This window comes from Coregonus clupeaformis, chromosome 1, assembly GCF_020615455.1.
Source record: "Coregonus clupeaformis isolate EN_2021a chromosome 1, ASM2061545v1, whole genome shotgun sequence".
Lineage (NCBI taxonomy): Eukaryota > Metazoa > Chordata > Actinopteri > Salmoniformes > Salmonidae > Coregonus > Coregonus clupeaformis.
The window spans coordinates 20,711,311-20,736,719 of record NC_059192.1 but is presented as its reverse complement, the minus strand read 5'-3'; the positions used below and the strand labels follow the sequence as shown (position 1 = coordinate 20,736,719).

The following is a 25,409-nucleotide window of genomic DNA, read 5'->3' as shown; positions in this document are numbered from 1 at the left end:
CAGACCACAGAATCTTTGGCCTTATGATCTGTCTTTCACGTGCCTTTTTTCTATCTCCAAGTGTGCTGTCATGTGCCTTTTTCTCAGGAGTGGCCTCCGTCTGGCCACTCTCCCATTAAGCCCAGATTGTTGAAGTGCTGTAGAGACTTGTCCTTCTGGCAGGTTCTCCAATCTCAGCCAAAAAACTTGGTCACCTCCTTCTTGCCCGGTTGCTCAGTTTGGTCGTACGGACAGCTCTAGGTAGAGTGTGAGTAGTTCCATATTTTTTTCAATATCCCAATGATGGAGACCACTGTGCTCTTGGAAACTTTCAACACTCTAGAAATTGGATGCACCTGAGCTCAATTTGGAGCGCAAAGGGGTGTGAATACTTATGTAAATTAGATATTTCTGTATTTAATTTTCAATAAATGTGCTAACATTTCTAAAAACATGTTTTCACTTTGTCATTATGGGGTATTGTTTGTAGATCGGTGAGATTTTTACAAATATTTAATAAATTTTGAATTCAGGCTGTAACACAACAAAATGTGGAATAAGTCAAGGGGTATGAATACTTTCTGATTGCACTGTATGGATACATCTGAGTATACCTCATGTTTTTATACATACCTCCCAATGGCATCAAAGCATGATTTACAAGAAATGTCAAGTTATGACATGTATTTCCAGATAGGCTTGGACCCTGTACAGTAAGAGCACAGCTGCATTACAGTGAAGGACTAGAGTACAATATGTCATTCATTCCAGTGAATCATGAGTCAGTGGAGCGGTGACTGAACCAGGGTTGACCCCTCTAACTAACAGAGAAAAACACATCGTGGAAGCAGTTATGGTTTATGACATCACCACCCCAACTCTCTCCATGACACTTTTCCTTGGGAATGGTTCTATCCAGCCCTCTCCTAGAATAGTATCAGGCAGGGAGACCTGAGGGATATACTGCGAAGCAGGATCACTGAGTTAGCCAGCTAACTTGGATAAACAACCCGAAATAACTATTGATATGTGTTTTTGGTTGTTGAGTCAATTAGACCATGCTCATTTCAAGCTTATCTTAAAAAATATATATATACATATATTTCAGAATATTTATGCAAGTTTACTGGCCAACTCATTGATCCTGCTTTGTAGTATATCCCTCAGGGTCTGTTTATATCAAGCGTGTCCGAGTAGGAGTGCTGATCTAGGATCAGTTTAACATTTTAAATCACAACGGGGGGACCTGATCCTAGATCCTAGATCAGCACACATACTCTGAGACGTTGTCCCATACAGAGATGTAAGGCCAGAGGGTCTACAGTACAATAAGGTCAGACAGTTTAAAAGCCCCCACCCAACTCCAGCAGTACAGTACAGTTCATTAATGTAAAAATGAAAACGCAAAAAGGAGGTTGCATTTGGGTTGTGTAGCTAGCATTCCATTTGGCTAGCTGCAATATCTCTCTTTTCACAAAATCGTCATATTAGTAATTATATTTAATTTCACCTGTAAGAATAACAGAATGTCATAATATTATAGTAATGTACTAACAATGCAATAATAATGGAACGTGTGTGTTATAGTTGAGAAAAACATAAGAAAGGAGAGGCTAGCTGTAAAATGTTGCTATTCCCATTCTCTTCATCCACACACACACAATGCCAGCCTGAGGTTGATCAAGAATGTATGTGAGGAAAAGCTAAATAAAGTAAAAGAGCAAGGGAAAACAGACACAGAATCACTTGGTCATTTAAATGTTTGATCATTGAAGAAGAAAAAACCATTCCATCCTGAATGAATCAGGGTGTGCACCATTTGCAAAAAAATTACATCATAATCTGAGCAAAAATGCTTCTCTAGGATCAGGCAAGCCTACACATTTAGCTGGTTATTTGTGACTTATCTGTAGACACAGATCCCTGTGTTTCCTTCAGTGACCATAAATAGCTTTCAAAACACAGTCTTGAGGTGCAACTGTGGAGTGGGCTGACACAGCTGGAGCCAAAATGGCCTTAGCCCTTAGATGACATAAAAATCTATTCAAAATCAACAATCAACTTTTCATACATGGCTGTCTCAGTGCCAATCTAAACTAGTCATACAAACACCACTTTTCAAGTATCATCACATTTTATAATAAGGATCCCGTATCCCAAAAAACAAAAATCAAATTCACAAAATGTCATAATTCAACAACAAAAAATAATAAAACAAAAGCAAGCATTTAGAGAGAAGGCAGATTTGGTCCTTTTTCCCCCCCCCAAGGTCTGGCAATTGGCCGTGACGTCATTCTGTGACATCAGCGAGGTGTTCCACGTGGAGGTGTGGCCTCAGCCCAGCCCAACGTCCAGTGACATCATCACTACAAAGCCCAGGATAGAGGTCCAGGAAGCCAACTTACCGTTCCCACTTCAAGACAAAATACATGGACAGTGTTAATCAATGTTGGTATAGTTATACAGTACTTCAATCATATACAATACATTGAAACACAGAGATAAGCAGAGCACATGGAAAGATTAAAAGACAGACAGACAGACAGACAGAGATAATGCCAGAATGAGACATAGAATGACATATATACAGACTTAAAAAACTGTCAGGTTCCTAAAATACACACACAGACCCTAAACACGCGAGCAGGCACACACGTCACAGTGACAGTCGACCCACACACGTCACAGTGACAGTCGACCCACACACGTCACAGTGACAGTCGATCCACACACTCACAGTGACAGACGACCCACACACTTCACAGTGACAGATGACCCACACACTTCACAGGTACATTCGACGCACACATACTGTACGTTGGGTGTTGAAGAGAGGACAAGTCAAAAGGACAGCTCGCTCCCTGTCTCGCTTTTTAAAGCAAACAATACGCCCAAGGTTGTGAAAACATTCCAGGGGGACAGTGTCTTTGCTCCACTACCACTCCCACATGAACACAAAGACAGTGATTGATCTAGTCTGGCTCAGAGTCACAGAGCTATGAACAACTACGCACAGAGTTGGAACCAAGGTGGGAAAGGACAGAAAAATAAGAGACAAAAAAATTGGTTTTGTTCTAGGCCTATGCGGTCTGTCTCTTACCTATGCTGTCTGTCTCTTACCTATGCCGTCTGTCTCATATCTTTACTCCCACCCTCTCTTTATCTGTTGATGTTTTACTAGGAAACGTTGTTCCACTGTTTTCTAAAGGGTTGGACATGGGCTAAGCCTTGACTAAGACATGGGTTAGGAGATCGCGGTAACTATAACATCTCTCTCCCTCTCCCTCTCCCTACTCACCTGAGTTGAGCCTCTGGGATGATGTCATCAACCACCACATACACCATGGCCCCAGCAGCGAAGGCCAGGGCGTACGGCAACAGTGGTTCCGCCAGCACCACGGCAACGGCGCCTAGCAACCCGGCGATTGGTTCTACCATCCCACTGAGCTGTCCGTACCTGAGGAGAGAGGAGTTAGTTAAAACGCTAGTTAGTACCCTTAATGTCCCCTTCGGTCATTGGTTGTCAAACAAAAACAATTCCTTTAAATATACAGTTGCCTTCAGAAAGTGTTCACACCCCTTGACTTTTTCCACATTTTGTTGCGTTACAAAATGGGATTAAAATGGATTTCATTGTCATTTTTGGTCAACGATCTACACAAAATACTCTGTAATGTCAAAGTGGAAGAAGAATAACAACATTTATAAAACATCTATGAAAAGTAAAACACTAATATCTTTATTAGATAAGTATTCACCCCCCTGAGACAATACATGTTAGAAATACCTTTGGCAGCGTTTACAGCTGTGAGTCTTTTTGGATAAGTCTAAGAGCTTTGCACACCTGGATTGTACACTATTTTCACATTATTCTTTTAAAAACTCTTACCAAACTCTTGGTAAGCAACTCCAGTGTAGATTTGGCCTTGTGTTATAGGTTGTGCTGCTAAAAGTTTAATTAATCTCCCAATGTCTGTTGGAAATAAGACTGAACCAGGTTTTCCTCTAGGATTTTGCCTGTGCTTACCTGTATTCTGTTTGTTTTTTTATCCCAAAAAACTCCCTAGACCTTGCCGATCACAAGCATACCCATAACATTATGCAGCCACCACCATGCTTGAAAATATAAAGCATGTTACTCAGTGATGTGTTGTGTTTGCCCCAAACATAACACTTTGTATTCAGGACAAAGTTAATTGCTTTGCCAATTAGTTTTGCATTATTACTTAAGTGCCTTGTTGCAAACAGGATGCATGTTTTGGAAAAAATGTTTATTCGATAAAGGCTGCCTTCTTTTCACTCTGTCATTTAGGTTAGTATTGTGGAGTAACTACAATGTTATTGATCCATCCTCAGTTTTTTCATATCACAACCATTAAACTCTGTTTTAAAATCACCATTGGCCTCATAGTGAAATACCTGAGCAGTTTCCTTCCTCTCCGGCAACTGAGTTAGGAAGGACGCCTGTATCTTTGTAGTGACTGGGTGTATTGATACACCATCCAAAGCCTAATTAATAACTTCACCATGCTCAAAGGGATATTCAGCGTCCGTTCTTCTTTTTACCAATCTACCAATCAGTGCCCTTCTTTACGAGGCATGGAAAACCTCCCTGGTCTTTGTGGTTGAACCTGTGCTTGAAATTCACTACTTGATTGGGGGAACTTACAGATAATTGTATGTGTAGGGTACAGAGATGGGGTAGTCATTCAAAAATCATGTTAACCACTATTATTGAACACAGAATGAGTCCATGCAACTTATTATGTGACTTGTTAAGCAACATTTTATGGCTTACCATAACAAAGGTGTTGAATACTTCTTGACTCAAGACATTTCAGCTTTATATTTTTAATTATTATGTAAAAATTTTAAAAAACATACTTTTTTTGTTGTTGACATTATGGAGTATTATGTGTAGATCAGTGACACAAAATCTCAATTTAATCAATTTTCAATGCAGGCTGTAACAACAAAATGTGGAAAAAGTCAAGTGGTGTGAATACTTTCTGAAGGCACTGTAAGTTAAGATGCAGAGAAACTGTGATGATCATATGGAAATACTGTTTGGATATTAATAGTTGTTACTCACCAGAAGGCTTTCCATGTGGACATCCCTGCACCTCGCAGAGGGAGGCTCACCGCAAGGCCCTCTGGGAAATTCTGGATCCCTATGCCAATGGCCAAGTTCCTGTGAAACACGTGATGATAACGCTTTAGAGGACACCACTTCTTAGATTGTTGTCTGATGGCCTTTCAGATTACATTTCTTATTACCATTACCCTAATCAATGGTCGTTCATTGACATTGGTTTAGAGGCCTAAGTGGAAGAGATTTCAAAGCATCGAGTTTGCATGTGAAGCATTACATTCACTTTAATAGAGTTGGAGCTGTATCGTGGCTAAGTGAGGTAGAAGTGTGGCTGGTGGGTGGGTGGTTGGGTGGTTGGTTAGCTAGCAGGAAACTAGATCTGAATGATAATGTACAGTACATAGCATGGGGAAAAACTCTGTTATTTTGCTGCTGTCAGTTTCCGGGGTCAGTTATAAGGCAGTCGTGCTCAGACTACATTACACAGAGAATGAGTCGGCACTGGAGGAAATCATCATCATCACAGTAAAACCGCAGAGACTATGGATAGGGGCTCATTCTCAGGACAGGAAATGAGCTGGAAACAATTGCTAAGGAGACACATGAGGAGAGAGTTGGATGTGAAGAGTTGGGAGTTAGGCAGAAAATGGATACTGCTAAACAATAGAGAAGAAGAGAAGAAACTCAAATCTATTCAAAACAACAACACAGCACTCAAGTCACCCCATCCCAGGCCAACCAAAGCATCAATAAACTGAGGCTAACAGCACACACTACATTCCACACTATTAGCAGCCAGGGTGGTAATTCAACAACATGCTCATAACCAGGGTGTTTGTTTGTCTGCTCACACTCCACTGCATCCTAATCGGACCACTTCAGTTCCCGGGGGGCAAGGAACTCAGCAATACCACACACTGGTGTGTTTGGGAGGAACGTTTTGGGTTTCCTCCTTCCCTCTCTCCCTGTGAACCACTCTTTGGTACAGAGTGAAGAGCCTGCCCTCGGAGAGAGAAGATTAATGACAGCTAGTCACGGAAATGCTTACAGCGTCCACCGCCCGGGAGAGAGAGAGAGAGAGAGAGAGAGAGAGAGAGAGAGAGAGAGAGAGAGAGAGAGAGAGAGAGAGAGAGAGAGAGAGAATGGCCTGATCTGCACCCAGCAAACACATTCCTGTACACAGTCTTAGCTAAAGGCATAAGGATAATCCCATTTCCAGGTTGAAGAATTTACAAATTAGTAGCCCATTTTCTACTGGGTGAAAAACAACAGTGTGCCATCACAGCTGCAAGATTTGTGACCTGTTGCCACAAGAAAAGGGCAACCAGTGAAGAACAAACACCATTGTAAATACAACCCATATTAATGTTTATTTATTTTCCCATTTGTACTATTTGCACATTGTTACAACACTGTATATAGACATAATATGACATTTGAAATGTCTTTATTCTTTTGAAACTTCTGAGTGTAATGTTTATTTTTATTTCACTTTTGTTATCTACTTCACTTGTTTTGGCAATGTTAACAAACGTTTCCCATGCCAATAAAGCCCTTGAATTGAGAATTGAGAGAGAGAGAGAGAGAGAGAGAGAGAGAGAGAGAGAGAGAGAGAGAGAGAGAGAGAGAGAGAGAGAGAGAGAGAGAGAGAGAGAGAGAGAGAGAGAGAGAGAGAGAGAGAGAGAGAGAGAGAGAGAGAGAGAGAGAGAGAGAGAGAGAGAGAGAGAGAGAGAGAGAGAGAGAGAGAGAGAGAGAGAGAGAGAGAGAGAGAGAGAGAGAGAGAGAGAGAGAGAGAGAGAGAGAGAGAGAGAGAGAGAGAGAGAGAGAGAGAGAGAGAGAGAGAGAGAGAGAGAGAGAGAGAGAGAGAGAGAGAGAGAGAGAGAGAGAGAGAGAGAGAGAGAATGGCCTGATCTGCACCCAGCAAACACATTCCCTGTACACAGTCTTAGCTAAAGGCATAAGGATAATCCCATTTCCAGGTTGAAGAATTTACAAATTAGTAGCCCATTTTCTACTGGGTGAAAAACAACAGTGTGCCATCACAGCTGCAAGATTTGTGACCTGTTGCCACAAGAAAAGGGCAACCAGTGAAGAACAAACACCATTGTAAATACAACCCATATTAATGTTTATTTATTTTCCCATTTGTACTATTTGCACATTGTTACAACACTGTATATAGACATAATATGACATTTGAAATGTCTTTATTCTTTTGAAACTTCTGAGTGTAATGTTTATTTCACTTTTGTTATCTACTTCACTTGTTTTGGCAATGTTAACATACGTTTCCCATGCCAATAAAGCCCTTGAATTGAATTGAATTGAATTGAGAGAGAGAGAGAGAGAGAGAGAGAGAGAGAGAGAGAGAGAGAGAGAGAGAGAGAGAGAGAGAGAGAGAGAGAGAGAGAGAGAGAGAGAGAGAGAGAGAGAGAGAGAGAGAGAGAGAGAGAGAGAGAGAGAGAGAGAGAAAGAGAGAAAGAGAGAAAGAGAGAAAGAGAGAGAGAGAGAGAGAGAGAGAGAGAGAGAGAGAGAGAGAGAGAGAGAGAGAGAGAGAGAGAGAGAGGAGAGAGAGAGAGAGAGAGAAAGAGAGAGAGAGAGGAGAGAGAGAGAGAGAGAGAGAGAATGGCCTGATCTGCACCCAGCAAACACATTCCTGTACACAGTCTTAGCTAAAGGCATAAGGATAATCCCATTTCCAGGTTGAAGAATTTACAAATTAGTAGCCCATTTTCTACTGGGTGAAAAACAACAGTGTGCCATCACAGCTGCAAGATTTGTGACCTGTTGCCACAAGAAAAGGGCAACCAGTGAAGAACAAACACCATTGTAAATACAACCCATATTAATGTTTATTTATTTTCCCATTTGTACTATTTGCACATTGTTACAACACTGTATATAGACATAATATGACATTTGAAATGTCTTTATTCTTTTGAAACTTCTGAGTGTAATGTTTATTTCACTTTTGTTATCTACTTCACTTGTTTTGGCAATGTTAACATACGTTTCCCATGCCAATAAAGCCCTTGAATTGAGAGAGAGAGAGAGAGAGAGAGAGAGAGAGAGAGAGAGAGAGAGAGAGAGAGAGAGAGAGAGAGAGAGAGAGAGAGAGAGAGAGAGAGAGAGAGAGAGAGAGAGAGAGAGAGAGAGAGAGAGAGAGAGAGAGAGAGAGAGAGAGAGAGAGAGAGAATGGCCTGATCTGCACCCAGCAAACACATTCCTGTACACAGTCTTAGCTAAAGGCATAAGGATAATCCCATTTCCAGGTTGAAGAATTTACAAATTAGTAGCCCATTTTCTACTGGGTGAAAAACAACAGTGTGCCATCACAGCTGCAAGATTTGTGACCTGTTGCCACAAGAAAAGGGCAACCAGTGAAGAACAAACACCATTGTAAATACAACCCATATTAATGTTTATTTATTTTCCCATTTGTACTATTTGCACATTGTTACAACACTGTATATAGACATAATATGACATTTGAAATGTCTTTATTCTTTTGAAACTTCTGAGTGTAATGTTTATTTCACTTTTGTTATCTACTTCACTTGTTTTGGCAATGTTAACATACGTTTCCCATGCCAATAAAGCCCTTGAATTGAATTGAATTGAATTGAATTGAGAGAGAGAGAGAGAGAGAGAGAGAGAGAGAGAGAGAGAGAGAGAGAGAGAGAGAGAGAGAGAGAGAGAGAGAGAGAGAGAGAGAGAGAGAGAGAGAGAGAGAGAGAGAGAGAGAGAGAAGAGAGAGAGAGAGAGAGAGAGAGAGAGAGAGAGAGAGAGAGAGAGAGAGAGAGAGAGAGAGAGAGAGAGAGAGAGAGAGGGAGAGAGAGAGAGAGAGAGAGAGAGAGAGAGAGGAGAGAGAGAGAGAGAGAGAGAGAATGGCCTGATCTGCACCCAGCAAACACATTCCTGTACACAGTCTTAGCTAAAGGCATAAGGATAATCCCATTTCCAGGTTGAAGAATTTACAAATTAGTAGCCCATTTTCTACTGGGTGAAAAACAACAGTGTGCCATCACAGCTGCAAGATTTGTGACCTGTTGCCACAAGAAAAGGGGCAACCAGTGAAGAACAAACACCATTGTAAATACAACCCATATTAATGTTTATTTATTTTCCCATTTGTACTATTTGCACATTGTTACAACACTGTATATAGACATAATATGACATTTGAAATGTCTTTATTCTTTTGAAACTTCTGAGTGTAATGTTTATTTCACTTTTGTTATCTACTTCACTTGTTTTGGCAATGTTAACATACGTTTCCCATGCCAATAAAGCCCTTGAATTGAGAGAGAGAGAGAGAGAGAGAGAGAGAGAGAGAGAGAGAGAGAGAGAGAGAGAGAGAGAGAGAGAGAGAGAGAGAGAGAGAGAGAGAGAGAGAGAGAGAGAGAGAGAGAGAGAGAGAGAGAGAGAGAGAGAGAGAGAGAGAGAGAATGGCCTGATCTGCACCCAGCAAACACATTCCTGTACACAGTCTTAGCTAAAGGCATAAGGATAATCCCATTTCCAGGTTGAAGAATTTACAAATTAGTAGCCCATTTTCTACTGGGTGAAAAAACAACAGTGTGCCATCACAGCTGCAAGATTTGTGACCTGTTGCCACAAGAAAAGGGCAACCAGTGAAGAACAAACACCATTGTAAATACAACCCATATAATGTTTATTTATTTTCCCATTTGTACTATTTGCACATTGTTACAACACTGTATATAGACATAATATGACATTTGAAATGTCTTTATTCTTTTGAAACTTCTGAGTGTAATGTTTATTTCACTTTGTTATCTACTTCACTTGTTTTGGCAATGTTAACATACGTTTCCCATGCCAATAAAGCCCTTGAATTGAGAGAGAGAGAGAGAGAGAGAGAGAGAGAGAGAGAGAGAGAGAGAGAGGAGAAGAGAGAGAGAGAGAGAGAGAGAGAGAGAGAGAGAGAGAGAGAGAGAGAGAGAGAGAGAGAGAGAGAGAGAGAGAGAGAGAGAGAGAGAGAGAGAGAGAGAGAGAGAGAGAGAGAGAGAATGGCCTGATCTGCACCCAGCAAACACATTCCTGTACACAGTCTTAGCTAAAGGCATAAGGATAATCCGATTTCGAGGTTGAAGAATTACAAATTAGTAGCCCATTTTCTACTGGGTGAAAAACAACAGTGTGCCACCACAGCTGCAAGATTTGTGACCTGTTGCCACAAGGAAAAGGGCAACCAGTGAAGAACAAACACCATTGTAAATACAACCCATATTAATGTTTATTTATTTTCCCATTTGTACTGTTTGCACATTGTTACAACACTGTATATAGACATAATATGACATTTGAAATGTCTTTATTCTTTTGAAACTTCTGAGTGTAATGTTTATTTCACTTTTGTTATTACTTCACTTGTTTTGGCAATGTTAACATACGCTTCCATGCCAATAAAGCCCTTGAAATTGAATTGAATTGAATTGGAATTGAGAGAGAGAGAGAGAGAGAGAGAGAGAGAGAGAGAGAGAGAGAGAGAGAGAGAGAGAGAGAGAGAGAGAGAGAGAGAGAGAGAGAGAGAGAGAGAGAGAGAGAGAGAGAGAGAGAGAGAGAGAGAGAGAGAGAGAGAGAGAGAGAGAGAGAGAGAGAGAGAGAGAGAGAGAGAGAGAGAGAGAGAGAGAGAGAGAGAGAGAGAGAGAGAGAGAGAGAGAGAGAGAGAGAGAGAGAGAGAGAGAGAGAGAGAGAGAGAGAAAGAAAGAGAAAGAAAGAAAGAAAGAAAGAAAGAAAGAAAGAAAGAAAGAAAGAAAGAAAGAAAGAAAGAAAGAAAGAGAGAGAGAGAGAGAGAGTGTGTGTGTTTCTGTGTCATGGAAAGAATGGGGATACAATCACAGGGGAAAAAACAAAGAGAAGGCTGGAGTGAGTGAGGGAGGAGACCCTGTGGTGTGGTTGAGGTGAACCCAGTCACTGTATTGGCAGGAAACACCTTCTTATACAGTACTATTTCATAAATGTGAGCTACAATTCCCCATTACAGCACAGCAGAATAGGGGTAATGCAGAATAATGCAGTAACAGTAAGTTAGCATGCTAGGCTAGTAGGCCAAACGCCTATGGGCTAGGCTACTATACACAATACAGTTAGGCTAACATGTAAACAAGGATATGACCATGGGGCCAGCCCTTTTGGATGGGGCACATGACCATAACAGGAAGAGAAATGATAACATCATAGATTAACCATCTTGGATTGTGTAACAACAACAATCACATAGAGAGAGAGAGAGAGAGAGAGAGAGAGAGAGAGAGAGAGAGAGAGAGAGAGAGAGAGAGAGAGAGAGAGAGAGAGAGAGAGAGAGAGAGAGAGAGAGAGCAGGAGGGAGAGAGAGAGAGAGACAGACAGAGAGAAAGCGGGAGAGAGAGAGAGAAAGCGGGAGAGAGAAAGAGAGAGAGAGAAAGCGGGAGAGAGAAAGAGAGAGACCAAAGAGAAGGCTGGAGTATTGGAACGAGGGAAGGATGGCAGAGAGAAACATCTGGGACAGAGACAGAGACAGAGACAGAGAAGGAGTAAAAAGAAAGAGTAAAGGGATAGAATAGAAGGAGGTCAGGAAGCCCTGAGTGAGTTAGGGAGACCCTGTGCCTTTGGTGTGGTTGAGGTGAACCCAGTCACCCAGTTCTGGTTTCACTGCCCTTCACATGGGGGCTGTATTGGCAGGAAACACCTCCTTATACAGTACTAATTAATACATGTGAGCTACATTTCCCCATTACAGCACCGCAGCACAGGGGCATTTTATGGCAGATATGTTTGTTTAGCTGCAGTCTCAGGACAGGACTGGCTCAGAACAGATGGAACCACGCCTGTCCAGTCCTCAGTACTGAGGGAGGGAGAGAAAGAAGGGAAAGAGAAATATATTTCTGTCTGTAATAGACCGAAATAGAGCAGGTATTACACAGTGGTAATACACTAATAGTGATGTTGTGCTTTGGACTACTAGCCTAGCGTGCTAACTTACTGTTACTGCAATAAGCCGCTAGTTGGCCCTGTTCCTATTGTGTACTAGGCTATCCTCTAAATATAGTGTGATTATCCATTGTGCTATGGCTATATTAGGCTATGTTAGCCTGCTAGCCTTTTGATAATAATGTAGCACTGTAGGAAGCAGCATAACATAGCACATCACTATTACCACTGTTATACCTGCTCAATTTGTGTCTATTACAGAAACCAGTAATAGTTGACATTGGCAGTAAGCAGGGACCACTATCACTTCCACTTGTCCCTTCTCATTGCCGATGTTGTGTGTGCCCGTTCGGCGTAAAAGTGTGTTCTGTACATCTGTCTCCTACTGGTCATTCAGCATTCTAACCCCGAGGCCCCTGGCCAATTGTTCCATTCTAAACCGGCATCGTTTCAGAGAAGCTGTGGATCATGGAGGCAAGAACGGCAGCAGGCTAGGGCCAGGTGGAGGAACTGAAGAAAGATAATGCAGGTAATTCATTTGTCCTTACTGGGTGTATGAATTAGTATGAACAAGATTTTGTGTTCTCGTTTGGTTTATATACACTGTCAACATTAACAGCTTTCGTTTCCATCAACGGCTTTTGTTTCAGGCCAAGCAGCTGAACTGTCAGCCATGGGCGCCAGAGTGACAGCCAGCGAGAGAGAGGTGGAGGAACTGAAGAGAGAGAACGCAGACAGACCTAAGGTGGCCTTCTCAGCTGGTTTGACCGATGACGGCGCTGTAGGACCCTTCGATACTGGACACAAACTGGTCTACACCAAAGTCTTCACCAACATTGGCCAAGCCTACAACCCAACTACAGGAATCTTCACAGCACCAGTGAGAGGGGTCTATAACTTCATATTCAGAGCCTGTAACAACCAGAGAGATAAGAGCGTAATTGTTGCCATGATTGTGAATGGCAAGTTCATTCTGCACAATTGTGAGCATGAACCTGATTCCCATGTTAGGTGTATATCTAATGCAGTCAGTCAGCAGCTTGAGAAGGGAGATGTGGTACACATGGAGTTCCCCTCAGGGAACCAGCTCTTTGACAGCGATAATAATCACAATATCTTTAGTGGCTTCCTGCTCTTCCCTATGTGAGAACACCAACTGCTGTAATGGTCTCAGGTGAAGAGTCTGTATTGTAAGACCCTCTTGGAGCCCCAAATGCTCCTCTTACTACAATGAATAAAGCATTAAAAAGCAATAATACTGTGTATGTGTTGTTCGTTTACAAAGACATTGTTTACAAATATTAAAGTAAAACAACATATTTTGGGTTATGACATGGGGTAAGCCAGTTTTATTTGGCTCATAAGGCATTTCTACGTTCTATTCTTCCAGAATCAATGGGTCTATAATATCATTCATTCATTGAGATGACCATTGAAGAGTTGTAAATATTGCAGATTGTACCTTGAAGACTGAAAAAGAGTGCCATCTGTTGGTTGGTAGTCTCTGAAAGAGGTGCCGGTTTAGAATGGAACAATTGGCCAGGGGCCTCGGCTTAGAAGGCTGAATGACCAGTAGGAAACAGATGTACAGAACACACTTTTACGCCTAACGGGGACACACAACATTGGCAATGAGAAGGGACAAGTGGAAGTGATAGTGTTCCCTGCTTATTGCCAATGTCAACTATTACTGCTTTCTGTAATAGACACAAATTGAGCAGGTATTCCACAGTGGTAAAAGCCTAATAGCGATGTGCTTTGTTTTCATTAATATAGCAATAGTTTACATACACCGTGCGAGTCAGTTTGGCTACTTTCTCTCTGTCACACTCATCAGCCACTCCGCCCCTCCTCCACCCTTCTGTGCTGAAACAACAAGCAGAGTGCAAAACCTCTCCTGAGTCTCGTGAGCAAGTCCACATTTAAGTTTAAAACAACAACAAAAAATTACATGCATTTCGACTATCCACATTTTGGCGGGGGGATATTCGAATAGAGAAATCATTTCAAATGCCCAATCCTACTCTTCCCTGTGTGAGAACAGGTGTAATGATCTCAGTCACAGTCTGTATTGAAAGACCCTCTTGGAGCCCCAAATGCTCCTCTTACTACTATTAATTAAACATTACAAATCAATTATACTATATGGCAACAGCTCTGGTGGACATTCCTGCTGTCAGCATGCCAATTGCACGCTCCCTCAAAACTTGAGGCATCTGTGGCATTGTTTTGTGTGACAAAACTGCACATTTCAGAGTGGCCTTTTATTGTCCCGAGCACAAGGTGCACCTGTGTAATGATCATGCTGTTTAATGAGCTTCTTAATATGCAACATCTGTCAGGTGAATGGATTATCTTGGCAAAGGAGAAATGCTCACTAACAGGGATGTAAATAAATTTGTGGACAAAATTAGAGAAATAAGCTTTGTGTGTCTACGGAACATTTCTGGGATCTTTTATTTCAGCTCATGAAACATGGGACCAACACTTTACATGTTGCTTTTATATATTTGTTCAGTGTATATTTCCACACTATGATGATGGAATAATACTGTGACGTGAAAATTATGATAATGCACTTTTAGTGTAAGCGCTTTTTTAAAAGACCAGATGAAATGTCAGCCAGTATTGGTGGGATGGCGTTTTGGCCTGCCTGGTGACATCACCAGGAGGTAAGTTAGTTAACAGACCAATAAGTAAGAGAGTTCCAAACCTCTCTGTCAATAATAGCTCGTTTTCAGTTTTCCCCTTCCCACTCAGATACTTCCGAGACAGTCCTAGCAAAATTCTTGCTTGAGAAATGTCTATTTTTTAAGAAGCTGTTTTTGTTTCTTATTTACAATTTTATTGTAAATAATCACAGTAAGGTATTTAATTGTTACCCAGAAATTATTTGATAACGAGATTTTGAAAAAGGCTGCATTGGACCTTTAACTGCTTTGCATTAACTGCTATAAACGTTTTACCACACAAAAATAAATTGACAAACTGTAAAGAAATTAGGAGATCATTTACTAAACAACAGTTGGACACTTCTCATGGGTCTTATACAACATAGATCAAAATGACGCACTACTGCCAAAACAGATCTTATGTTATCAAAAGTCCTTGGCTTTAGGTAAAAATTGTCCATTGAGGACACGTGTATCATGTAGCGCTACCCAATGTGTGTGTATATAAAGAGGGGGACTGAGCCTCAAACTGCATCATATCTGAAGAGGCATCGTTTCGGAATGAAGGGTGTTGTAGCTCTGCTGGCGTTGCTGTTCTGTCTGTCTGGCGCATGGGCTCAGGGAGGGAGTGGAGGGCTCAGAGAGAATGACATCACTCAACAGGGTCACAGCACAGGCAGAGAGGGCATAGTGAGAGAAGTTCAGATAGAGCGCAGAGGGACTGAAGCTATGGGCATGATGGACGACCGCACACCCACGGAAGTTGACCTCTTGACTGATGTGAAGGAGCTTAGAGACATGGTGTACAAGCTGGGAACCATCGTGGTGGAACAGAGAGAGAAGCTGAGGAACACAGAGGCCAGAGTGGCAGCCAGTGAGGATCAGGTGATGGACCTTAGAGTGGAGCAGAGAATCACTGTGAAAGAAGTAGAGAAACTGGAGAAAGACAAAACAGCTTTGGAGGCCAGACTGACTGCCAGTGAGAGCCAGGTAGAGGCGCTGAAGAAAGAGAATGGAGCCCAATCAGCTGAACTGTCAACCATGGGGGCCAGACTGACAGCCAGCGAGAGCCAGGTAGAGGCGCTGAAGAAAGAGAATGCAGCCCAGTCAGCTGAACTGTCAACCATGGGGGCCAGACTGACAGCCAGCGAGAGCCAGGTAGAGGCGCTGAAGAAAGAGAATGCAGCCCAATCAGCTGAACTGTCAACCATGGGGGCCAGACTGACAGCCAGCGAGAGCCAGGTAGAGGCGCTGAAGAAAGAGAATGCAGCCCAATCAGCTGAACTGTCAACCATGGGGCCCAGACTGACAGCCAGCGAGAGCCAGGTAGAAGAACTGAAGAAAGAGAATGCAGGTAATTCATTTATCCTTACTCGACGAATGAATTAGTATGAACAAGATTTTCTTACTCATCTGGTTTATGAGCATTAACAGCTTACATTTCCATCATTTCAGACCAAGCAGCCAATCTGTCTGCCATTAGCGCAAGAGTGACATTCAGCGAGACAGAGGTGGAGGAACTGAAGAGAGAGAACGCAGACAGACCAAAGGTGGCCTTTTCAGCTGTTTTGTCATCAGGAGTTGTAGGACCATTTAATACTGAAACCACAGTGGTCTACACTAGAGTCATCACAAACATTGGCCAAACCTACAACCCAACTACAGGAATCTTCACAGCACCAGTGAGAGGGGTCTACAACTTCAGATTCAGAGCTTGTAGTAACCAGGATGTGGGTCGTACTGATATTGTATTGTATAAGAATGGACAGAGAATGATGCACAATTTTGAATACCGAGCTGATTTAAATCTTAGATGTATCTCTAATGGCGTCAGTCTGCAGCTGGAGAAGGGAGATGAGGTGTACATGAGGCTCCCCTCAGAGTACGAGCTCTTTGACAGCGATTATTATCACAATATCTTTAGTGGCTTCCTGCTCTTCCCTATGTGAGAACACCAACTGCTGTAATGGTCTCAGGTGAAGAGTCTGTATTGTAAGACCCTCTTGGAGCCCCAAATGCTCCTCTTACTACAATGAATAAAGCATTAAAAAGCAATAATACTGTGTATGTGTTGTTCGTTCAAAGACACTGTTTACCACATATTTTGGGTTATGATTGGGTAAGACATTTGTACTTGATGTTTCTTTGTTCAAGAATCAAATGGGTCTACATTAGGGCTGTGGCGGTCATTACATTTTGTCAGACGGTTATTGTTATGTAAAAGCCTACCGGTCTCACGGTAATTTGTCGTTAATTAACATAAACCCGTTTAGCATCTCCAGGCCACGCATACAAGCAGCCAAACTGTCTGCCATTAGCGCAAGAGTGACATTCAGCGAGACAGAGGTGGAGGAACTGAAGAGAGAAAATGCAGACAGACCAAAGGTGGCCTTTTCAGCTGGTTTGTCATCAGGATTTGTAGGACCATTTAATACTGAAAATGTATGCACTCACTAACTGTAAGTCGCTCTGGATAAGAGCGTCTGCTAAATGACTAAAATGTAAATGTAAAAAAAGACTCATACAAGCAGCTGATGAGCGCCTTCGGAACATCTACATTTAAAAAAATCTAATAAATCAATTTAATATACACCATCACAATTAATATATTACTTATTTTAGGCAGGTCTAAAGAAACATTATGATATAAACGTATATCAGAAGGACAGAATATGAGCTGGCCTACTATATGTTATCTGGCTATGTGCCATGCCATAGGGTGTGGGCTTGTTCATTTAGGAGACAAGATATGCTTATAAGTTCCGTGCCATTATTTTATATGATTTTAAAATAGATAGGATATATTTCCCATTCCAGAGTGAGTATGCATATGATGTGGCTATGTTGAGTATAAAAGTGATCATTTGAAACAGGTCCTAAACGCTAGATTTAAAGTTATTTGGCAACTTTAGTTGTGAATGACACAAACCTTAGAATATTTTATAAATCAAAACATGTATGGTATATGGGATGCATGATGCGACTATTGATGATTTCAGAAAGTCGCAAAAAAAGCTTGCACACTGTTCCTTGCCTCAGGCTGCACAGGCTGTTCTCTCATCAGGTGACCACATATAGCTCGGCATTCAACACCATAGTACCCTCCAAGCTCATCATTAAGCTCGAGGCCCTGGGTCTGAACCCCGCCCTGTGCAACTGGGTCCTGGACTTCCTGACGGGTGAAGGTAGGAAACAACATCTCCACTTCGCTGATCCTCAACAATGGGGCCCAACAAGGGTGCATTCTCAGCCCCCTCCTGTACTCCCTGTTCACCCATGACTGCATGGCCAAGCACACCTCCAACTCAATCTTCAAGTTTGCGGATGACACAACAGTAGTAGGCTTGATTACCAACAATGATGAGACAGCCTACAGGGAGGTGAGTCCTCTGGGAGTGTGGTGCGAGGAAAATAACCTCTCACTCAACGTCAACAAAACAAAGGAGATGATCGTGGACTTCAGGAAACAGCAGAGGGTACGCCCCCTATCCACAGTGACGGGACCGCAGTGGAGAAGGTGGAAAGCTTCAAGTTCCTTGGCGTACACATCACTGACAAACTGAAATGGTCAACCCACGCAGACAGGGTGGTGAAGAAGGCGCAACAGAGCCTCTTCAACCTCAGGAGGCTGACAAACAATAGTTTTGGCAAGTCGGTTAGGACATCTACTTTGTGCATGACACAAGTAATTTTTCCAACAATTGTTTACAGACAGATTATTTCACTGATAATTCACTGTATCACAATTCCAGTGGGTCAGAAATTTACATACACTAAGTGACTGTGCCTTTAAACAGCTTGGAAAACTCCAGAAAATGATGTCATGGCTTTAGAAGCTTCTGATAGGCTAATTGACATCATTTGAGTCAATTGGAGGTGTACCTGTGGATGTATTTCAAGGCCTACCTTCAAACTCAGTGCCTCTTTGCTTGACATCATGGGAAAATCAAAAGAAATCAGCCAAGACCTCAGAAAAAAATGTGTAGACCTCCACAAGTCTGGTTCATCCTTGGGAGCAATTTCCAAACGCCTGAAGGTACCACGTTATCTGTACAAACAATAGTACGCAAGTATAAACACCATGGGATCACGCAGCCGTCATACCGCTCAAGAAGGAGAGGCATTCTAGAGATGAACGTACTTTGGTGCGAAAAGTGCAAATCAATTCCAGAACAACAAAAAATGACCTTGTGAAGATGCTGGAGGAAACAGGTACACAATTATCTATAACCACAGTAAAACAAGTCCTATATCGACATAACCTGAAAGGCCTCTCAGCAAGGAAGAAGCCACTGCTCCAAAACCGCCATAAAAAAGCCAGACTACGGTTTGCAACTGCACATGGGGACAAAGATCGTACTTTTTGGAGAAATGTCCTCTGGTCTGATGAAACAAAAATAGAACTGTTTGGCCATAATGACCTTCGCTATGTTTGGAGGAAAAAGGGGGTAGGCTTGCAAGCCGAAGAACACTATCCCAACCGTGAAGCACGGGGGTGGCAGCATCATGCTGTGGTGGTGCTTTGCTGCAGGAGGGACTGGTGCACTTCACAAAATAGATGGCATCATGAGGAAGGAAAATTATGTGGATATATTGAAGTAACATCTCAAGACATCAGTCAGGAAGTTAAAGCTTGGTCGCAAATGGGTATTCCAAATGGACAATGACCCCAAGCATACTTCCAAAGTTGTGGCAAAATGGCTTAAGGACAACAAAGTCAAGGTATTGGAGTGGCCATCACAAAGCCCTGACCTCAATCCTATAGAAGATTTGTGGGCAGAACTGAAAAAGCGTGTGCGAGCAAGGAGGCCTACAAACCTGACTCAGTTACACCAGCTCTGTCAGGAGGAATGTGCCAAAATTCACCCAATGTCACGCCCTGACCTTGAGAACCCTGTTATTCTCTAGTTAGTTTGGTCAGGGTGTGAATGCTAGATATCTAGTTTATCTATTTCTATGTTGGCTGGGTGTGGTTCCCAATCAGAGGCAGCTGTCTATCGTTGTCTCTGATAGGGGATCATACTTAGGCAGCCATTATGCCTACCTTTAGTTGTGGGATCTTGTTTCTGATTCTGTTTGGCTTGTTGGATGTTTAGCCTCTTGAACTTCACATTCTGTTGGATTTTGTTATTTTGTCTGTGTTTATATAATAAACGACTATGTACGCATACCATGCTGCACCTTGGTCCGATCCTTTACACAACGAACGTGACACCCAACTTATTGTGGGAAGCTTGTGGAAGGCTACCCGACACGTTTGACCCAAGTTAAACCATTTAAAGGCAATGCTACCAAATACTAATTGAGTGTATGTAAACTTCTGACCCACTGGGAATGTGATGAAAGAAATAAAAGCTGAAATAAATTTCTCTCTACTATTATTCTGACATTTCACATTCTTAAAATAAAGTGGTGATCCTAACTGACCTAAGACAGGGAATTTTTACATTTACATTTTAGTCATTTAGCAGACGCTCTTATCCAGAGCGACTTACAGTTAGTGAGTGCATACATTTTTCATACAGTATTTTTTACTTGGATTACATTTCAGAAATTGTGAAAAACTGAGTTTACGTTTATTTGGCTAAACTGTATGTAAACTTCCGACTTTAACTGTATGTATATATTCTTAAATTCCATTCCTTACTAGATTTGTGTATATGGGTATATGTTGTGAAATTGTTAGATATTACTTGTTAGATATTACTGCACTGTCGGAGCTAGAAGCACAAGCATTTCGCTACAGCCGCAATAACATCTGCTAAACACGTGTAGAGTGGGGGAAAAAAGTATTTAGTCAGCCACCAATTGTGCAAGTTCTCCCACTTAAAAAGATGAGAGAGGCCTGTAATTTTCATCATGGGTACACGTCAACTATGACAGACAAATTGAGATTTTTTTTCTCCAGAAAATCACATTGTAGGATTTTTAATTAATTTATTTGCAAATTATGGTGGAAAATAAGTATTTGGTCACCTACAAACAAGCAAGATTTCTGGCTGTCACAGACCTGTAACTTCTTCTTTAAGAGGCTCCTCTGTCCTCCACTTGTTACCTGTATTAATAGCACCTGTTTGAACTTGTTATCAGTATAAAAGACACCTGTCCACAACCTCAAACAGTCACACTCCAAACTCCACTATGGCCAAGACCAAAGAGCTGTCAAAGGACACCAGAAACAAAATTGTAGACCTGCACCAGGCTGGGAAGACTGAATCTGCTATAGGTAAGCAGCTTGGTTTGAAGAAATCAACTGTGGGAGCAATTATTAGGAAATGAAAGACATACAAGACCACTGATAATCTCCCTCGATCTGGGGCTCCACGCAAGATCTCACCCCGTGGGGTCAAAATGATCACAAGAACGGTGTGCAAATATCCCAGAACCACACGGGGGACCTAGTGAATGACCTGCAGAGAGCTGGGACCAAAGTAACAAAGCCTACCATCAGTAACACACTACGCCGCCAGGGACTCAAATCCTGCAGTGCCAGACGTGTCCCCCTGCTTAAGCCAGTACATGTCCAGGCCCGTCTGAAGTTTGCTAGAGTGCATTTGGATGATCCAGAAGAGGATTGGGATAATGTCATATGGTCAGATGAAACCAAAATAGAACTTTTGGTAAAAACTCAACTCGTCGTGTTTGGAGGACAAAGAATGCTGAGTTGCATCCAAAGAACACCATACCTACTGTGAAGCATGGGGGTGGGAAACATCATGCTTTGGGGCTGTTTTTCTGCAAAGGGACCAGGACGACTGATCCGTGTAAAGGAAAGAATGAATGGGGCCATGTATCGTGAGATTTTGAGTGAAAACCTCCTTCCATCAGCAAGGGCATTCAAGATGAAACGTGGCTGGGTCTTTCAGCATGACAATGATCCCAAACACACCGCCCGGGCAACGAAGGAGTGGCTTCGTAAGAAGCATTTCAAGGTCCTGGAGTGGCCTAGCCAGTCTCCAGATCTCAACCCCATAGAAAATCTTTGGAGGGAGTTGAAAGTCTGTGTTGCCCAGCAACAGCCCCAAAACATCACTGCTCTAGAGGAGATCTGCATGGAGGAATGGGCCAAAATACCAGCAACAGTGTGTAAAAACCTTGTGAAGACTTACAGAAAACGTTTGACCTGTGTCATTGCCAACAAAGGGCATATAACAAAGTATTGAGAAACTTTTGTTATTGACAAAATATTTATTTTCCAACATAAATTGCAAATAAAATCATAAAAAATCCTACAATGTGATTTTCTGGATTTTTTTTGTCATTTTGTCTGTCATAGTTGACGTGTACCTATGGTTAAAATTACAGGCCTCTCTCATCTTTTTAAGTGGGAGAACTTGCACAATTGGTGGCTGACTAAATACTTTTTTCCCCCACTGTACATACATTCATAGTCCATATAGTAGACACAGGGTCGGAGTATGAGGGTCGGAGTATGAGTCCAAATCAAAGTATACGAAACGGAGGGCACTTCTCGGATGCGTACTCCATTTGTACATCATTTTGAAGCATGCATTGATGCAAGCTTCAACGTAAAGTATTTACAGAAATATGACGCCCATAGTAAGTCAATGGGGCTAACTAGCAAGCTAGGTACGAAAAATTGGTAGCTAGCTACAGTGAGGGAAAAAAGTATTTGATCCCCTGCTGATTTTGTACGTTTGCCCACTGACAAAGACATGATCAGTCTATAATTTTAATGGTAGGTTTATTTGAACAGTGAGAGACAGAATAACAACAACAAAATCCAGAAAAACGCATGTCAAAAATGTTATAAATTGATTTGCATTTTAATGAGGGAAATAAGTATTTGACCCCTCTGCAAAACATGACTTCGTACTTGGTGGAAAAACCCTTGTTGGCAATCAGAGAGTTCAGACGTTTCTTGTAGTTGGCCACCAGGTTTACAAACATCTCAGGAGGAATTTTGTCCCACTCCTCTTTGCAGATCTTCTCCAAGTCATTAAGGTTTCGAGGCTGACGTTTGGCAACTCGAACCTTCAGCTCCCTCCACAGATTTTCTATGGGATTAAGGTCTGGAGACTGGCTAGGCCACTCCAGGACATTAATGTGCTTCTTCTTGAGCCACTCCTTTGTTGCCATGGCCGTGTGTTTTGGGTCATTGTCATGCTGGAATACCCATCCACAACCCATTTTCAATGCCCTGGCTGAGGGAAGGAGGTTCTCACCCAAGATTTGACGGTACATGGCCCCGTCCATCGTTCCTTTGATGCGGTGAAGTTGTCCTGTCCCCTTAGCAGAAAAACACCCCCAAAGCATAATGTTTCCACCTCCATGTTTGACGGTGGGGATGGTGTTCTTGGGGTCATAGGCAGCATTCCTCCTCCTCCAAACACGGCGAGTTGAGTTGATGCCAAAGAGCTCGATTTTGGTCTCATCTGACCACAACACTTTCACCCAGTTCTCCTCTGAATCATTCAGATGTTCATTGGCAAACTTCAGACGGGCATGTATATGTGCTTTCTTGAGCAGGGGGGACCTTGCGGGTGCTGCAGGATTTCAGTCCTTCACGGCGTAGTGTGTTACCGATTGTTTTCTCTGTGACTATGGTCCCAGCTGCCTTGAGATCATTGACAAGATCCTCCCGTGTAGTTCTGGGCTGATTCCTCACCGTTCTCATGATCATTGCAACTCCACGAAGTGAGATCTTGCATGGAGCCCCAGGCCGAGGGAGATTGACAGTTATTTTGTGTTTCTTCCATTTGCGAATAATCGCACCAACTGTTGTCACCTTCTCACCAATCTTGTCCCTGACATCCTTGGAGAGCTCTTTGGTCTTGGCCATGGTGGAGAGTTTGGAATCTGATTGATTGCTTCTGTGGACAGGTGTCTTTTATACAGGTAACAAGCTGAGATTAGGAGCACTCCCTTTAAGAGTGTGCTCCTAATCTCAGCTCGTTACCTGTATAAAAGACATCTGGGAGCCAGAAATCTTTCTGATTGAGAGGGGGTCAAATACTTATTTCCCTCATTAAAATGCAAATCAATTTATAACATTTTTGACATGCGTTTTTTGTTGTTGTTATTCTGTCTCTCATTTTTCAAATAAACCTACCATTAAAATTATAGACTGATCATTTCTTTGTCAGTGGGCAAACGTACAAAATCATCAGGGGATCAAATACTTTTTTCCCCTCACTGTACCCACAAAGAATTGACAGCTAGTCATCTACCTTGCATAACATTAGTTTGAGGTTGTTTATGCCTGTTAAACTAGCTGGCTAGTGAATGGGGCGGTGCAGCGTGAGGTAATACAGTAGGGGGAGGGTGAGTGCTTCTCAAATGTAATACTTTATGCGTTCTCCACACTCTCGTCCTCACAAGAACGTACTCAAGAGAACATCCTCAGAGAATGCACTCGGAGCATGGTAGTATGCTCACCCCGGACCAGGCCCTAATCCCAGAGACACGGAAAAGAAAAAGACGGTGCAAGAGAGGCCGGCATGCAGGCACCCTGACAAAACTACGTAGGCGAGTACATAAACCGCCTCTACACTCCATTCTATAGGCGAACACACAATCACTGGAGAACAAACTGGACGAGCTCAGTTCGAGACTATCCTATCAACGGGACATGAAGAACTGTGATACCCTATGTGAGTCGTGGATGACAAAGGACATGGAGAATATACATCTGGCTGGTTTGTCTATGCATTAGCAGGACAGAATGGCAGCGTCGGGTAAGCTCAAGGGGGAGGTGTGTGTCTCTTTGTAACAACAGCTGGTGCGCAATCTCTAATATTAAGGATGTCTCGAGGTTCTGCTCGCCTGAGTTAGAATACCTCATGATAAGCTGTAGACCATACCATTTACCAAGAGAGTTTTCATCTATATTCTTTGCAGCTGTTAATTTACCAACACAAACCGATGCTGGCACTAAGACCGCACTCAACGAGCTGAATAGGGCCATAAGCAAACAAGAAAATGCTCATCCAGAGGCAGAGCTCCTAGTGCCAGAAAAACTGAAATCAGTCTTAGCTAATTTCTACCAGCATGTCACCTGTGCAACTAGAGGCGAAAAAAACTCTAGATCACCTTTACTCCACATACAAAAATGCATACAAAGCTCTCCCTCGCCCTCCATTTGGCAAATCTGACCCTAACTCTATCCTTCTGATTCCTGCTTACAAGCAAAAACTCAAACAGTCGCTAGCACAGACTGGAATATGTTTCGGGATTCATCCGGTGGCAGCCACCAGCTTCATTAATAAGTGCATCGATGACGTCATCCCCACAGTGACCATACGTACATATCCCAACCAGAAGCCATGGATTACAGGCAACATCTGCACTGAGCTAAATGCTAGAGCTGCCGCTTTCAAGGAGCGGTACACTAATCCGGACACTTATAAGAAATCCTGCTACGACCTCCGACGATCCATCAAACAGACAAAGCGGCAATATAGGACTAAGATCGAATCCTACTACGCTGGCTCTGACACTCGACGGATGTGGCAGGGTTTGCAAACTATCACGGATTACAAATGGAAACACAGCCACGGGCTGCCCAGTGACGCGAGCCTACCAGACGGGCAAAATGCCTTCTATGCTCGCTTCGAGGCAAGCAACACTGAACCATGCATGAACCACGCAGACGGATTACCAGGACGTGTACTCAGAGCATGCGCTGACCAGCTGGCAAGTGCCTTCACTGACATTTTCAACCTCTCCCTGACCCAGTCTGTAATACCTACATGTTTCAAGCAGACCAC

The 25,409-nt window shown here is 42.5% G+C and overlaps 3 protein-coding genes across 4 annotated transcripts in view; 2 read left to right on the top strand and 1 right to left on the bottom strand.

The window, feature by feature from the left end:
- Positions 1-1,461: 1,461 nt before the first annotated feature.
- LOC121539913 (zinc transporter ZIP11) overlaps positions 1,462-25,409 on the bottom strand; it is a 157,207-nt gene continuing 133,259 nt past the window's right edge. For both annotated transcript variants that reach the window (XM_041848589.2, XM_041848651.2), the window contains exons 8-10: positions 5,072-5,170; positions 3,278-3,436; positions 1,462-2,392 (exon numbers count right to left, since the gene is read on the bottom strand). In XM_041848589.2, coding sequence (XP_041704523.1) covers positions 2,314-2,392; positions 3,278-3,436; positions 5,072-5,170 — 337 coding nt within the window. In that variant the 3' untranslated portion in view covers positions 1,462-2,313. The remainder of the gene's footprint in view (positions 2,393-3,277; positions 3,437-5,071; positions 5,171-25,409) is intronic.
- LOC123482382 (complement C1q-like protein 2) lies at positions 12,459-13,482 on the top strand. The gene is made up of 2 exons (XM_045209795.1): positions 12,459-12,536; positions 12,658-13,482. The coding sequence occupies exon 2, from the start codon at positions 12,681-12,683 to the stop codon at positions 13,152-13,154; it is 474 nt and encodes a 157-aa protein (XP_045065730.1). The 5' UTR covers positions 12,459-12,536; positions 12,658-12,680; the 3' UTR covers positions 13,155-13,482.
- LOC121540068 (myosin heavy chain, skeletal muscle, adult-like) lies at positions 15,190-16,440 on the top strand. Its single transcript, XM_041848725.2, has one exon. It carries the CDS (start codon positions 15,241-15,243, stop codon positions 16,066-16,068), a length of 828 nt encoding a protein of 275 aa, XP_041704659.2. The 5' UTR covers positions 15,190-15,240; the 3' UTR covers positions 16,069-16,440.

Bases quoted from the DNA above. Each gene is read 5' to 3' on its own strand.
- LOC123482382 (XM_045209795.1), top strand. From the start codon at position 12,681: ATGGGCGCCAGAGTGACAGCCAGCGAGAGAGAGGTGGAGGAACTGAAG.
- LOC121540068 (XM_041848725.2), top strand. From the start codon at position 15,241: ATGAAGGGTGTTGTAGCTCTGCTGGCGTTGCTGTTCTGTCTGTCTGGC.